Raw genomic sequence first — 16,870 nt, forward strand, 5'->3', positions numbered from 1 at the left:
AGCTTAAAGGACAGCTTTACTATGGCTTTAGTTTACGGTGTAAATGTACATTTATACTTTTAAACTTTCCTCTGACTTCCCTATATTTGAATATTTCTCTGCTTCTAGCTGAAAAACGCCTCCAGATGACATCACTTGGAAGAGTTTTTCCATCATTAGGAGTTCAGATTATGATGGGGGAGGTTTGGAAAAGCAGGTTGACCACGATTACAAACTTCATAGTATAAGCAACAAGATAACATTTGAACTAAGGTTCCTCCAAGTGATGAGGCAATTTTTTAGCTATAAGTAGAGAGACACTTATTTGTAGGGAAATCCAAGAGAAGTTTGATGGCATTCAATTAAATGTACTACTCAAACTAGAACCAGATGAAGTTCGGTATCAGTGAAGGCACCCTTTAATGAAATTAAAGTAAAAGTTTGAATAACTTGGTTATCTTATATCTTGATTAATATCTTGATTCAAATTTTTATTTCTAAGTTTACGTATACATTACAAACGGATCTCATCCTATTGTAGTTATTTGTACTCGTAAAGAACTGCAATCAAATGGGTTATAGTTGAGTTAGCAAACATCCTAAAGCAAACTACTCTATCTCTACCAAAATGATTCCAAAATACTGTTTTTAGACTGACAATGTGCTCCCAGTAGAGCGAGTAGAAAAAAATGCAGATTTTTTCCATCATGATGCCCACTGATGTCTAGCTCAACATCAATTGATATGCAAAACCCTCATCTTATTCCTGAAATTGTCAGTGACTGTGTGACCGAACGGCCTATGTTTCAACTCTCTCTGCAGCTCTCTGCAAAGCACACAATACTCCATTGTGAACAAAGAGCAAAGACAAGCCTGAGAAAAGCATTGAAATTAAAAAGTGGCTTTGGCTGTCTATGCATGAAATAAGTAATTATGCCACTGATGGCATTCGTCAATTGCATGACAAATGTGCAGAGTTTTACAAATTGTGACATTTTATCGAAAAAGCTGAAAAGAAACAGAGATGAGAAAAGTGGTTTTACAATTAAAGGATTTTAAGTTTGGATAAAATCAGTGCAAGTAGCCAATGACTACAACCTTTAATTTAACTGTGCAGTGAGTATTACCTGCTCACTCACTGGTAACGTAAATATACAAAGTAATGACATAGCATCTTCTACAAACCAAAACACAATTTCATGATTAAGTTCTACTGCGTCCAATTTATGAACTGTTCTCATCTGTTAAAAATGCAATAAAATGCATTGTTACAAATGTAACAATAAATGTGAAATAAAAGTGAAATAATATTCTTAATATTTACTATGTTATTAATCAAACAATCAGGTACATACAAAAAGTGATTACCTTGTTCTGTGTCACAATGTGTTTGTTACAAAACTGTGCTGATTTCAAGTCCTTACGTGGGAACAAAACATCCCCTGAACATTAACTACATGCATTGTTTTCAGCTGTGGCGCAGCATGTCCTTCAGCTTAAATTATGCTCTTGTCTTCCAGAGAATAATGGCTCTAAAAGCAAGGATCTGAGACACTTAAAACCTCTGGCCCGTCTGCTTCTGGCAGAAGATTTTCCCTTGAATGTCAGTAAGTATTTAAAGCAATCACAGTAACAGTAACAAGGACCAGAGCTGATATATGGTCTCTCACTGACATGAAATAAGCACTTACACATATCTCTAAGAACTATGTGTGTCTGTCTCAGACACAGACACACCCTTTTTTTTTTGGCACTTCCCCTCCTGACTGAGGCTGATAAAGGATCACTGTGCCCCCATGTGGCTTCTTTACCTGACAAAAAGAATGACAAAAACCCAGATGTAGTGGATTACAGCTGTGATTGTGCGTCATAGCTAAAGGCCAGCAGTCTCTTGAGAATGGTTTCCTGGAGGGTATTAGCACTTTCAGATCGTATGCTAACTCCAGGGATTGACTGGACTCGGGAAGGCTAATGACCAGCCTCGGCACTGATGGAATTCAGAGAACTTTAATATTAAAGTGAATCGGAGAATTTGTTCAATAAAATCAGGGGGAGCCTTGGCCGAGGCTTCATGTGTTCACAAGTGAGTGAGTCAGAAGTAAAAGGCCACATGAGCAAAAACCAACAAAATAAATTAGGGGACACAGAGACACTGGACATTGCTTCTTTAAGATATTATATAATTCACAGCCATGCTATCTGCATGACTCTAGATATGAAATTTGGTCTGTCAGTACACTTCAGTGGACAGCCATACTATTTTGCAAAGACATTCATGGCCCCCTTATTTGTCCTTATGATCATGGTCTACTGCCTTTCCCTTTAGCAGCACTGTTAGGTCTTGAGTAAAATATCAATAGTTCAACTGCCTTGAAGTTTGGGTCACACACATCCATGTCCTAATTTGGGTGACTGGCATGTCCTTAGCTTTTCATTTAGTGCCCTCATTTTGTCTTGTAGTTTTTGTCTTAGACCAGATACCTGCACAACCAGTACCATTCTCATTACCTGAACTTGGTGCTAATATTTAGCAAATAATAGCACATTAACACTCCAAATTATGATAATGAACATGCCAAACATCACACCAGTTAGGAATGTTAGCAGGATGACATAAGCTTTCAGGTGAAAGCATCACTCACTGCATACACCCAGTACAGCCCAGTACTGCAGATAGCATGATGAGTAATCATGTTTCTGTACACGTGTGCCTTGCTACTTCAGTCCGTGAATGTACAAAGGGGGCAGTTATCATTACAACTGAGTCTAGCCTTTTACATATTATAGTGCAGCTACACAAAGGCTATGAGAGAGCAGGTTCACATTGTAATTTGTTTATTTAATGAGCCAATTCCACCTTTTAATTGCTGCGCAGCTGCTTATGATTCTGCTAAACAATTTTTTCCCACTGCTCCTTGTGCAAAACATGTTGTATGTACAGAACACAAAGAAACTGGACCCCTTTATCAGTCCTGATGGTCACCATGGCAACAGTGGCAACATCCAGGCAGCTCATGAGGATTATTAGCAACAAGGAATATGAGCACAAGCAGACTCTGAAGTCAACAGCCAGTAAAATGATTTTGCATGGCTACTGCTCCATTGTTTTGCAACATGGATTGATTTTAGTTGCCAGTCTATGAAGAAAATATTTTGGCAGTAAATGCAAAGATGTAAGTCTTAAGTTAATTAAGACTTTAAAATTGGTTTTCAGGTTTGAGAAGAAATGCAGTCAGTGCTGTCACATAAAAAACATTTAGCCTTAGGTCTAATTTAAGAGCATAAATATGACTGGACAGTAAGAAAAACTGCAATAACAAAAACTCAGTTCTTTGATGAAATTCACTGAGCTGGAATACTGCAGCACAGACAGCACACTATTTACTGCCCTCATGTAATGTTTAGAAACTTTTTTCATAACTGTTTATCTTCACAACAGCTGAAGGGCTAAGGGACCATAGTCCCTGTCATTTTGTGCTGTGCAGCCAATGTGCCTGTAGATGGTGCTGCAGGTTTCACCCTAGTGCTGCAGGTGTTCTGATATGTGCCTAAAGGACTGCAGCAGAAGTAAGATAACATGTTTATTTACATTTAGTAAATATGGGAAAAGCTTAAGTCAGATTTTAAAAATCAAGACAAATGGTGCTCTAAACTTTATTTTCAACACTGTGAAGTAATTTTGCAGCTTAAGTGCCACTGCTTCCTGGCAATGATGCTATTTGAGACTTTAGTTAGACAAACTGCATGTGTGTAAAAGAGACCAAGGAGTCAAGCAGTCAAAATAAATGAGGGTCTACTTTTCCAAGATATTTTAGCTTACAATTGCCTGCATTACAATTCTAATGCAGTTCAATTTCCATGTACTGCATGTTTGAGAATGCTGCATAAATCTGCATAAAGACAGAGGTTTCTAGGAAAAGAGTGCATTTAATTTCCTTATAAAGTGACTCTATGTAAACACAGTTCTATTACTTCTACAATATGTAATGCAATCCTGAACAGAAGGTTTGGTTGGATCCCCTGAGGCATATTAACACGTTTTTCCCTGGAGGTATGAATGAATTTCAGATGGGAGCGCTATTTCATCCTATTACTGATATGCATTATATCCACACATGTGGATTCATAAAGGACTGCACCAAAAAGGCTGTTAATGGAGCCATGAAATCTGATGTGAGTTCATGTTCAATGTCCTGGTGAATAATAATGCAAAAAACACTAAAGGGATACAAAATTGTAATGAATGACCTTGCAAGCCGAGGTTACGAAAATGGATTGTTCATATAAGAACAGTGTACCACATCTTGTTGTGTCCATGACCTTACTTTGTCTTTGCTCAGGTTAGCGCTGTTGCCAGGATACTATTTCCTATGGCAACACTTGAGCTGGCGAGGTGAGTCGCTCTGAAAGGATGCAGGTAACCGGCTGCTCTGTATCCCATAGACCGGAAGTCCGTACATGACCATCAAAAAAAAAAAAAACAAGCACACACACATTCTTCTACTCACAAACAACAACAGTCCTCAGAGTCCTTTCTTCAGTTTGAGTTTGGTGCCGTGGATGATATATTCACATGAGAAAAAGAAATACATTTCCAGTTTAACTCAGTCATGATTATTGCATCTTAAGGCAAATTTTACAGGTTATGACAGGAGTCTGTATATGCTTAGGAATAACAATATTCACCTAATTACTCCTACTAGCCATGTATTCGATGAATTTATTCGTTTTTTTTCTTACGGCCATAATTTAACATGTGATGAACACAGCAGTCAGCTACCTCTTTTGTTCAATAAAATTACTAGCCTGCAATATTCATTGTTCTATAGGAAACCGAATTTTCATTTTCTTTTGAAACAAATTGACAGCAGCACTTACTGTTTACCTTTATTTATTATGGATGTTATATGAACGATTGTATATTCCATTTTCATTGCAAAACATATCAGATGCTCTCCATCTGTGTGAGAGCATACTGCCACCATTTGTTGCAAGGGTGTTACTACTTCAGGTTTCACCTACTACTGTAGAAAACTATAATGTAATGTCTAAAATGTCTCCCTGAGTCTTACCGGAAGTAATCATCTTTACTGCAGAAAAAAACTGAGCAAGTAGTTTTTCACAGATGCTGTTTGTATCTGTTGCACAGTCCCTAAATTGTCAAAACTGTCTATATATTTACAGAAAAATAACTTTTATTAGAGCAGTTTTTGGCAATCCTAGTCCTCAACAACCACTGCTCAACTTGCTTTTCAGCTGCTTTCAATTGCTTTTACCCACACCTGATTACAAGCTACAGGTGATTTTAGTAAATCAGAAGCTGGAAGGTACCATTTCAGATGAGGGTAGAGTGTGGAAGACAAACTGATATCTGCTAGCTTCTGATTGATTGAATATACCTGTTAGACATAATTAGCAGTGGGTAGTGCAGATTTAGTTGGAAAAGTAGCAGAGAAGGGGTCTTTGGGGGATAGGATTTGAAAATTCAGCGGCCCAATAATTTTTCTTCATAAAGGCACTTTCAGGTTTTCATTATCAATGCTAAACCTCAACAGCTTAACAGGAAATGACACGTCATAACGTACAGCACCACGCCTACACTTTCTCATTGACCATTATCTCTGCTGGATTCAGATGATGAAACAGGATGTCAGGGAGAGTGAGCTCACACACACACACACATTGTGCTGGGGGAACCATTGTCTGTCAAAGAGGGCTCTTCATCAGTGGGACTCCATTGTGACTCATCTGTACTTAACACACACCTCCTCACTTTACTGTGAAAACCTTCCCTTTGAGCTCTGAGTATGTCTCGTCCAGCACTGGGTCTCATCCTTTTGAGTAATAGGCCCACAGTATAGGGATCTCAGATTGATATAGTGTCAGTACACAGTGAAATGCAACATCAATATGAGCATGGAAATAATTAGACAGGTCAGTGCTCACTTTTTGAAAATAACAGAAGATACAAATAGCTCAACATTAATAAAGAAGGAAGAGATGTGTGTACTGTACATCAACTGTTTTCGGCTTGTCCCTTCAGGGGTCGCCACAGCGGAACATGTGTGGGATTCGAACCCTTGGCCTTCTGCATCCCAACCCAATGCTCTACCACTGTGCACTGTATTGGTGCAGAACTTCACTGATCTTAATCTGCATATTATTGCATATTTTGCCACTGTTTATACGGCGCTCCACTTGAAATGTCCTTGAGTGAATGAATCAATGAATTCCCAATCCAAAACGATTTGGCTTTATGTTCTAATAACCAAATACAATCTCAGTACCACACAATTTGTTTCTGTTGAAAATCCATATGATGTAAAACCTTGTATTTCAAACAAGTACTCTGTTTTCCTTTTATAAACACTGAGTGGTGCCTTGCTTTACATGTTTGTGACTTTCTGATCACTTCTTAGCAGTAAGGAAGGCAAACACTGTAGTGGAAACTGAGACAAAGTTCAAGTTGCAGACCTTTATTAAGATTAATTTTAACTCTATTCTTTGTAACATTCTTTGTAACCTCCAGTCTTTTAGTCAATGATAAACGGAACAATCAAGGAACTGTTAGTCTGGTTCTAATGTTTCAGTTAGTCCAGTAATTGGTACTCAATGACACATTCCCTTTAAGTGGACATCCTGTATTATTTAGTAAATTACTGACTGGAGATCGGCCAAGCAAAATTGAAAAATTTAGTCACAACTTTTATAAATTTGGCTTTACTGTCAGCTGTGCAGAGCAGGTGTGCAGTTTTGTTACATACTGATACATGCCGCTTCATGAGCACACCTGCAAATCATAGGATGCCCCGGGTGGCCACGCCCCTATTAGACGCTTCACTTTAAATTCTGCCTTTTTAGGGAGAATCAGCAGATAACTCAAGTTGTCTCTGCACTGGTTCAGCTGTCAGCGATCATGTCCAGGTTTTTCCTGAGCGCAAACCTAAGGAGATGCATCCCTTCTCAGATTAGAATGGCATCGGATCAGGTAAATCATAGCGTTTCTGCAAACGAAAGACAAAAAGTCTGTGAAGCTAGTTAAGAGAACAAGCGGCTACCTTAAGTGTTGAAGCTTTACTTTATTGTGGTTGGTACTTTATTTATTTTTACTCTTAAAAAAATATCCAGTGAGAACCTAATTTTTAAGGACTGATTTTAGAAAAGTCGTATTTTTTTAACATTTGCATACAAAATCACAAAACTTAACTATGATTTTTTTTTTTTTTTTTTTTTTTAAATTCTGCTGCTTATTCTAGCTTGGGGAGCCAGGCAAGGGAGCAGGCAAAGGTGGAGGCGGAGGTGGTTCGGTGAAGGAAGCAGGAGGTGCCTTAGGAAAGAGAGCGGTAACCGAAGAGGAGCGGTACTTCAGGTGAGAACCATGATGGCATTTAAGGAAATCGTGCCATTGAAAACTAGATCTGGATAGTCTAACCCAGTAACTTTTATTCACTTTGTTCCCACCTGCAGGCAGCGGCAGAAGGAGAACATAGAAGCAATGGCCAAGTACCATGCAGAGGAGATTCAACACCACAAAGCGGAGATTATGCACCAACAGCAGGTGATGGAACGCCACCAGGGCAAAATCAGAAAGCTCCAACATGAGGATTAAGCCGGAAGACCCGTCTTGATCTTATTGCCAAGTCAATGTCAAATGTATTCTTTCCTGTCGGTCAAGGCAGGTCATGTACAAAACCCTCAGCATGATTGAGGGGAGGTGAATAAAGCACTTAATTTCTTTAAAGCTCTCGAACAAGAGAATTTATTTTAACCTTGTAAACCTTTTCTTCTTAAATGGGTTATTTGGAAAACTTCTAGCTACCTAACGTGTAGCAAGGTGGCTGTCATTGGGCTGAAGTTGTGCCACTCAAATTCTATCCTTTGTGGCTGGTGGCTAATACTGAAGCACTCGTTTTGATACACTTTACTGTACAGTGACTTTCCTGCCCATGGTGACTAGAATGACATAATATTTATACACAGCATTTTTATTTCTATATTGCTTTTATTTTAAAATAAAAGCCCGAATTTAAGTGCCAAATCTTTTTGAGCTAGACAGCTGGATTATAGTCCCAGTATGTGGAAAACGAACCCACCCTCTTTCACGTCTCGCGATATTTACTGAATAGTGGCGTTGTTCGGGCGAGCCGACGACGAGACCGTAGCTGTCTGGACATTTGTCTCGTGCGTTGACTGAAACGTATTCTTAGGCATTTCTATACGTCCGACAAGTTAATAGTTTCACATTTCGGCACACGGTATTGTTAGTTTCCTGAATTGGACTGGTAAGTTTTGCTAACTATCTCTTTATACCTAATACGGTGCGCGTGTTTGATTTGTGAAAGGTGTTTTTCTGCACGGCGAGGCCTTCGTTATAACGCTAGCTAGCCAGCAAGCTAAAGAATACGATTAGCTCAGCACGAGAAAACATTTTTGGCGATTCTGGGTTTCACTGAAAACGTAAGTGCAGCTGTAGAGATCGTATTCTCACAGACGGGCTTTGTGCACGTGCATGTAAAAACAAAACGTACCAACCTTGTTAGCTAGCAAGCTGCATGTGGAGGGGGCGGGACTGAAGCTAATGGTGATCGGGTTGAGCTGTTGCTGTTTAAAACCTAAAGGCTTTCAGATGAGTTATCATGCAGCAATTTTAACTAATACGGTTCCGCTATGCTTTACTATTTTCAGACTTTCACTGTATTTTAGCAGTTACTTGATCTCATAACTGCAAGTCCTGTCAAAGTATTCATTTAAAATTAATAAGGGGTGACTAACATTTCAAGGTGGTCTTCATTATAACATAACTTTTCTTGGGTTAATAAAAATCCAGTGTGTGTTGCTCAGTCATTAATAAAAATAATTTTAATAAGCTGTTTACTTGAAGGAAAAAAATATTTGGCATGTTGCAGGAGAATGGCTGCCGCTGAGGTGAACGGTAGTTCTGCCCCGGCAAAGGAGGAAGAGGAGCCCATGGATGTGACAACAACACACACAGAAAACTACCAAACGCTCATCGATGCTGGACTGCCCCAGAAAGTGGCTGAAAGCCTAGACAACATCTTCCAGACAGGTAGGTGATGTTTGTTTAGACTCAAATGGTTCTTAAACATATTAAAAAAACAGTGATGGTGTAGTAAAGTCATCTCAGGGTGAAGGTGACTGTGGTTTGCAATTTTAGGCTTAGTGGCATATGTAGACCTGGATGAAAGGGCTATTGATGCACTGAGGGAATTCAATGAAGAGGGGGCGCTCACTGTACTGCAGCAGTTCAAAGAGAGTGACTTGTCCCATGTACAGGTAACAAATGCATTACATCCCTTTTGCCCTTTAGTTTTATTATTGAAACTTTTAAATAATAACTTTTGTTTTTTATTGCAGAATAAAAGTGCTTTTCTTTGTGGAGTGATGAAGACTTACAGACAGAGAGAAAAACAAGGAAGTAAAGTCCAAGAGTCCACTAAGGGCCCAGATGAGGCAAAAATAAAGGTAAACGGTTATGTCTGTGTGCTTTGCTGTATAGAGGTCCCCTCTTCAGCCATGTGACTAAGTTAATGTTTTGTTTATGTTTTTCAGGCTCTCCTGGAGCGGACAGGATACACCTTGGATGTCACTACAGGACAGAGAAAATACGGAGGTCCCCCTCCAGAGGATGTGTTCAAAGGATCACAACCAGGCATTGGAACTGAGGTAGATAAGTAAATGAAAAAAGATTGATTAATAGATCATGTCTTCCATAATACAATCAAGTCTTACATGCTATACATTTTACTTTGCAAATCTTTACTTGTTGATCGTTTTCCCTCTCCCTTATCAGGTCTTCGTTGGAAAAATCCCCCGGGATTTGTATGAAGATGAACTGGTGCCACTCTTTGAGTCCGCTGGTCCCATCTGGGACCTGAGGTTAATGATGGACCCTCTGTCTGGTCAGAACAGAGGTTATGCCTTCATCACATACTGCAGTAAGGATGATGCACAAAAGGCAGTGAAGCTTGTAAGTAGTTTGCTAGGGTTTTGAAAAAATACTGAATCTACAATATGACTTGACATTTTGGAAAATAACTGGTTTCTCAATTTTGCTGTGTATTAATAGTGTATTTCACACAATAGTTTTCTTCTCTATTTTACTTTCAGTGTGATAACCACGAAATCCGTCCTGGCAAGTATCTGGGAGTTTGTATATCTGTTGCAAACAATCGCTTGTTTGTTGGATCAATTCCAAAGAACAAAACGAGAGAAAGTATATTGGAAGACTTTGGAAAAGTTACAGGTCAGTTTTAAATCCACAAAGGTGGACTACTGTCAGAAACTCATTAATGCGATCATAAAATAATTATCATGGAGGATAACGGTAATAAAACGTAGGACTCTTACATGAAAATAGAGATGTTGTTTTGTTACAGAGGGTCTTCAGGAGGTGATATTGTACCACCAGCCAGATGACAAGAAGAAGAACCGTGGTTTCTGTTTTCTGGAGTATGAAGACCACAAATCTGCAGCACAGGCTCGTCGTCGTTTAATGAGTGGCAAGGTCAAAGTTTGGGGTAACCCAGTCACTGTGGAATGGGCTGATCCTGTTGCTGAGCCTGACCCAGAGGTCATGGCCAAGGTTAGTAAAGCTCAGTCTTGCCCGTTGCTTTTCATAACACAGCATCCATGCTCTTTAGTGCTCTCTATGATAATCCTTTTTTTGAGGATTTATTTCCTTTTGCATGTGTACATAGGTGAAGGTGCTGTTTGTCAGGAAACTGGCCACAGCTGTGACCGAAGAGCTTCTTGAAAAGACCTTCTCTCAGTTTGGAAAGCTGGAGCGAGTGAAAAAACTAAAGGACTATGCTTTTGTCCATTTTGAAGAAAGGGATGCTGCTGTAAAGGTGGGTTTGAATAAAATATTTTGCATATCAGGTGATTTTATCAATGTGATTGTTTATATATTATTATTATTATTATTATTATTATTATATATTTTTCCATTTTAAGGCCATGGATGAAATGAATGGGAAGGAGCTAGGGGGAGAGGAAATTGAGATCGTCCTGGCAAAGCCCCCAGACAAGAAGAGGAAAGAGCGCCAAGCAGCTCGGCAGACCACCAGGAATGCGGGGTGAGACGGGTAGACACATGTGATTGGTCAGCCAGCTGACTTCTCATGTAAGGACTCAACAAATGTAACACTATCCTCTCTTCTGCAGCTACGATGACTACTACTACTACCCACCTCCACGCATGCCACCACCAGGCCGAGGCAGGGGTCGTGGTGGCCGAGGGGGATATGCCTATCCACCAGATTACTATGGATATGAAGACTACTATGATGACTACTATGGCTACGACTATCATGACTACCGTGGTGGCTACGAAGACCCTTACTACGGCTACGAAGATGTGTATAGCATGAGGGGCCGTGGTACTCGTCCCAGCAGGGGAGGACCTCCTCCACCTAGGGCACGTGGAGCACCACCAGCACGAGGCCGTGGTGGCTATGCCCAAAGAGGACCACCTCTTGGTGGGCCAAGGGGTGGCCGTGGAGGGCGTGGGGCCCCTTTCCAGCCACAGAGAGGCCGCGGTCCTCGCGGAGCCAGGGGCAACCGTGGGGGCAACGTTGGTGGAAAGAGGAAGGCAGATGTGTTTAACCAGCCTGACTCCAAGCGCCGCCAGACCAACAACCAACAGAACTGGGGGTCCCAGCCCATCGCCCAGCAGCCCCTGCAGCAAGGGGCCGACTATTCCGGTAACTATGGTTACAGTAATGACACCATGGAGTTTTCACAGGATTCTTATGGGCAGCAGTGGAAGTAGATGCACCAAAAGGTATTTTGCAAAGTGACAAAAAAAACAAAAAACAAAACAAAACAAAAAAAAACAGGAGATTGGCCACAATTTTTGATTGACTTTTTATTCTTCATCCCTCATGAAATAAATCTGAATATGTCTCAGAAAAAAATGGACAGACCCCAGAATTGGCTCAAGATGATTGGCTGGAAAGCCTTTTGGCTGAAGAAGTGAACGTAACCGTTGAGGTGAATCATTTGTTACTCCTACGGTTACATTGGGACATTTGTCTTTAAAAAAAAAAAAAAAAACTTTTATTGTTACTTTTTGTTTCTGATTCCTTTAAAGCCAACAATGAACATTTACAAAAAGTGGACATTCATTCTCAAAAGTCTGAGAGGACATTAAATAATGATATTGCCTTTGCAGAAAGTTTTTGTCCATGTCCCTTTCCTCCCCTTTCCCTCTTGTACTTCCTTTATTTGTGGTTTCTCATAGTTGCTTAGGGACTTGCTTGTAAATAAATGCATATGGGTAGAGCTTCATATTTCATTTTTTGCAATAGTGGAGAAAAGAATCCACAGGAAGGACAAAATCAAAGTTTTGTAATGTTCAGTGTATGCCTAGCATTTCTAGAGGTAGACAAATTGTGTTTTTTTAAAAACTGATACCATAACTTCCTATGTTTTCTTTGAACTTGCCCAATAGAATTTGGTTTGGCTTACCTTAACGGCCATAGCAGTTTGTTCTCTGGTGTTATTTGTATTTATAACTTTTACGTTTGTTCCATTTCAATAAAACTCAGCTGAGCATCAGTCAATTGTCAGATACTCAAATTCAGTGTTGTCATTTAGCATATGATTTTTACCTCAATTCTCATATTTGGATGAAGATTTTTTTCCAAGTCAAATTTCTGCTGACAAAGGATAATCACAAAAGACAGACGAGAACTTGACAGGTGTCTGGATGGTAATTTAACAGAATACTACGTCAGACAAGATATTTTTTTGCAGTCTGCATTTTTATATATATATATATATATATATATATATATATACACACACACAATATTAAAATTGTTTTCGAATCAAATGACCAACCTGTAATTTTGACTTCTTGCAATTACCCAACATTTTGCCTGTCCAGCCAAAATTTGTGCGCACAGGTAAACAGTGTATGTTCTAGTAAACTTAACCGAAGGTAACTTTTGAAGACTTTGCATAGGCAACCTGTGCATGATAAATGTGCTTTCTTCATAGCATGCCCAGTCAACCCGCCAGAGGAACATTTTTGCCAGTGCGACACAGCCAAGAAATGCATTCCTATGCAAAAGCATAGAAATGTGAAGAGATTTCATGATGCTGTGTGCAAATATCTGGGGTGTATTATAGTAATGTTGTCGATGTAAACATGACGGGTGTAATTTCCTCTGCCTTGCAACTCCACTTTTTTTTTTTCTTTTGTTTTACAATTTGTCACATCAAAATAAGCTGCCACTGCTAAAACATACACTGTACACCTGTTGACACAAACTTTAAAGACATGGTCTTGGTTATTTATGAGATGTCACTTGCACAGTACGGTCATGACACTGACATCTTTAGAACGAAACATTTATCTTGACTGTTTGAATTTATACCTGGATGCACAGTTGCCATCCATTTTAAAGGTTAAAAATGGTGAACATACATTAGAATTTGTTTACCATAGAAGTGTTTTTAGCATCTGCCTTTTGGTACCATGGTATTATTGTATTTTGTTTCATGTGTCTGTCCTCTTATTCCAACCTACCTAGGTGGAGAAGCATTGAGAGCGGCACCACTAGAATGAGGAACTCACCTGAACGGTACTCAAGGGTGAGCTAGCCTTGCACAGAGTACTGTCTCCTCTCCTGTAGCTAATTGTAATCACTGGCAAAACACTAGCCGTAATTGTTTCTTTTAATTGTTAACACGCTTTTAACTTAGTAGGAGTTAAATCGTCTTTTTTTTAGGATCTGGACAATACAAGTCACTAAAGTTGACTGAAAAATCTGTGGGAATATTAAAATAGTTTCTATATTTCTGGGATTTGGAGCACAGAGAAACTGGACATTTCTTTTACATACAGTCTATCAGGAAGTGTTCCCAGCACTTAACTTTTTTAACATTTTTTTATGTTACAGCCTTATTCCAATATGAATTAAATACACTATTTCCCTCAAAATTCTACAAACAATACCCCATACTGACAACCTGAAAGAAGTTTGTTTGAAATCTTTGCAAATGTAATTAAAATAAAAAACAGAAAAAAATCAAATGTACATAAGTATTCATGGCCTTTGCCATGACACTCAAAATTGGTTCTTTCAGTTGATTTGTCATGAGTTAGAAAAGCATACACCTGTCTATATAAGGTCCCACAGTTAACAGTGGATGTCAGAGCACAACCCGAGCCATGAAGTCCAAGGAATTTTCGGTAGACCTTTAAACAGGATTGTATAGCAGCACAGATCTGGGGAAGGGTACAAAAACATTTCTGCAGCATTGAAGGTCCCAATGAGCACAGCAGCCTCCATCATCTGTAAATGGAAGAAGTTTGGAACCACCGAGATTGTTTCTAGAGCGGGCTGCCCGAGCCAAATTGTAATATCCAGAGAGAAAGGCCTTAGTCAGGGAGGTGACCAAGGACTCGTTGGTCGCTCTTTCTCCAGAATTTCTCTGTGGAGAGGAGAACCTTCCAGAAGAACAACCATCTCTGCAGCACTCAACCAATCAGGCCTGCATGGTAGAGCGACCAGACGGAAACCCCTCCTCAATAAAAAGCACATGGCAGCCCACCTGAAGGGGATGTTTTTCAGCAGCAGGAACTGGGAGACTAGTCAGGCTTGAGAGAAAGATGAATACAACAAAGTACAGAGACATCCTTGATGAAAACCTGTTCCAGAGCGCTCTGGACCTCAGACTGGGGCGACCGTTCAGATTAATAAAGTAGTGGCTACAGGACAACTCTGAAAGTCTTTAAGTGGCCCAGCCAGAACCTAGACTAGATGCCAATTGAACATCTGTGGAGAGATCTGAAAATGGATGTGCACTGATGCTTCAGATCCAACCTGATGGAGCTTGAGAGGTACTGCAAATAAGAATGGGAGAAACTGCCCAAAAATAGATGTGCCAGGCTTGTAGCATCATACTCCAAAAGTCTTGAGGCTGTAATTGGTGTTAAAGCTGATTCAAAAAAAGTAATGAGCAAAGGTAGTGAATACTTATGTCCATGTGTCTCTTGTTTTATTTTTAATAAATTTGCAAAGATTTCAAACTTCTTTCAAGTTATCATTATTGGGTATTTGTATAATTTTGAGGAAATTTTAATCCATTTTGGAATAAGGTTGTAACATAAAATGTTAAGTGCTGTGAATACTTTCTGGATTCACTGTACCAATTTTCCCATTGTGAAAGACACACAATTTTAAGAGTTCCAAACATGACTTAACCAGAAGGCCTTTGTGGATTTTGTAAGTGCTATTAACCCCCAAATACTTCCTGACTTGCACCCAATGTCACTTCAGTTGTCTGCACACAAATGTAGTGTGGGTGGGTGGGTGGGGGGCATGGGACGTTTTTCTATATGCCACTAGAGGTAGCAGTTCCATGACTAGTAGTTGTTCCTTTATCAGATTCTGCATTTGTTGGCTATTCTCAGATTGTATAAAGGGTTAGTAAATTCATGTATATTATTTAAAGGAGTTGCTTTAACATTTATTCCAATAATAGTAGGGATACTGAAATAATAGACAAATTAAGTAAAATTATCTGATGGAGGAACAATGGATGCGTCTCCTAACTGATGTCTTTACCCTTTAACACCACGAGATGGCAGTAGGAGGGCTACATTATTTCTATTCCACAGGTAAGACTGGGACCTAGGGACCACATTAGCTTATACCAACTGAAACACATGTTTGTCTGCTTTAAAGTGCCTTAAAATGGTGGAGTACCAGCTTCTTACATCAGAACTGTGTCTTTATATGTTGCCTCTTGTCACCAGGCAGTAAAGGAGCTGCCCCTCAACCATGTGAATGAGTTCACACAAAAAGGAGGGACTGATTGGTAAGAGTACATTTTTAAGCATTAGTTATCATTTAAAGTGTTTGGTTTGCTGTTTTTGTCTTAATCACCTTACTTCCAATAGTAAATCAGTAAGTTAAAAAATTGCGGGGGGGCATTAGTATAAACATTTTGCATAATATTAAAGGCAATGCATACTGTATTTCTGTGTTTGTTGGGGTTGATTATCATTGTGATGCTTAGAAACTGATCATGTCTCTGTCTGTGTGGTTGTTTTCTCAGTTCCCACAGGGTGTAAGCCAGATCCATGACAGGGTTTCACATCCCTCAAAATGATCGACCTAACAACATTATAAATTTACAGTCCCATATTCCTGGGCATACACATGGGAACAGTTGGCTGCACTGTTAGCAGCTCAGCACAAGGCGAAGGTGAGAAATATTTTGATTGACGTAGATACTTATTGGAGAAAGTTTTGACTTCTTGAATAGTTTTTTTTTTTTAAAAAGAAAAATGTTTTTTACCAATAAATATAAATGTCACCGTGCACCTTTGAGAGTTATTATCTATCTTTTAATATCTAATGTTTGTTTTGTTTTTCATTCATTACAGAAGCATATGCGGATACAGCTGATGGGCATGGCATTATCCAGAGACTCCACCCAGCAGAAATTGCTGCTTTATGCAGTTTAAAGAAGCATTACTGCAAAGGGAAATCACTTTTTATCTAGATTAATATATTTTATTGCCCAAGCACGTGTTTTGTGCAAGTATACTTGCAGTCTTAACATTTGCACAAGTGACACGTTTCCTGGATATCACTCTGAATTTTGTGCTTCATTACATTCTGAATTTAAGTAATGTTTTCTATGTAGCTGATCAGAAGGTTTCCAAAACGCACACCTAATCAATGACAACCGTTAGAATGTAAACAGTCAATGTAACCAGTAAGCGTCTTATCTGTAAATACTGCAATGCACTGTATGCAATCGGTTGACAGTAAAGCCACTGCTAAACCTATTTCTTTCCACGTGTGTGACTGAAATGTAATGCAAAGTTCAGTTGCTTCCTATAAGCTCC

General features: G+C 39.3%; 2 protein-coding genes across 3 annotated transcripts; both read left to right on the forward strand.

Annotated features, from left to right (window-relative positions):
• Positions 1-6,577: 6,577 nt before the first annotated feature.
• Positions 6,578-7,734, forward strand: LOC137123590 (ATPase inhibitor B, mitochondrial-like). The gene is made up of 3 exons (XM_067497586.1): positions 6,578-6,967; positions 7,236-7,348; positions 7,447-7,734. Exons 1-3 carry the CDS (start codon positions 6,896-6,898, stop codon positions 7,586-7,588), a joined length of 327 nt encoding a protein of 108 aa, XP_067353687.1. The 5' UTR covers positions 6,578-6,895; the 3' UTR covers positions 7,589-7,734.
• Positions 7,735-8,094: 360 nt separating this feature from the next.
• Positions 8,095-16,810, forward strand: LOC137123563 (heterogeneous nuclear ribonucleoprotein R). Of its 2 annotated transcripts, XM_067497510.1 has the most exons (15): positions 8,095-8,261; positions 8,886-9,046; positions 9,155-9,273; positions 9,355-9,462; positions 9,550-9,663; positions 9,791-9,967; positions 10,108-10,243; positions 10,377-10,582; positions 10,698-10,847; positions 10,954-11,075; positions 11,164-11,702; positions 13,539-13,599; positions 15,770-15,831; positions 16,072-16,221; positions 16,403-16,810. In XM_067497510.1, exons 2-12 carry the CDS (start codon positions 8,890-8,892, stop codon positions 13,571-13,573), a joined length of 1,863 nt encoding a protein of 620 aa, XP_067353611.1. In that variant the 5' UTR covers positions 8,095-8,261; positions 8,886-8,889; the 3' UTR covers positions 13,574-13,599; positions 15,770-15,831; positions 16,072-16,221; positions 16,403-16,810. The 2 variants fall into 2 exon arrangements, with proteins under 2 accessions (XP_067353611.1, XP_067353601.1); XM_067497500.1 differs by lacking the exons at positions 13,539-13,599; positions 15,770-15,831; positions 16,072-16,221; positions 16,403-16,810 and having other exon boundaries at positions 8,096-8,261; positions 11,164-12,579.
• The last annotated feature ends 60 nt before the right edge of the window (positions 16,811-16,870 follow it).

This window comes from Channa argus, chromosome 1 (genome assembly GCF_033026475.1).
Source record: "Channa argus isolate prfri chromosome 1, Channa argus male v1.0, whole genome shotgun sequence".
Taxonomy (NCBI): domain Eukaryota; kingdom Metazoa; phylum Chordata; class Actinopteri; order Anabantiformes; family Channidae; genus Channa; species Channa argus.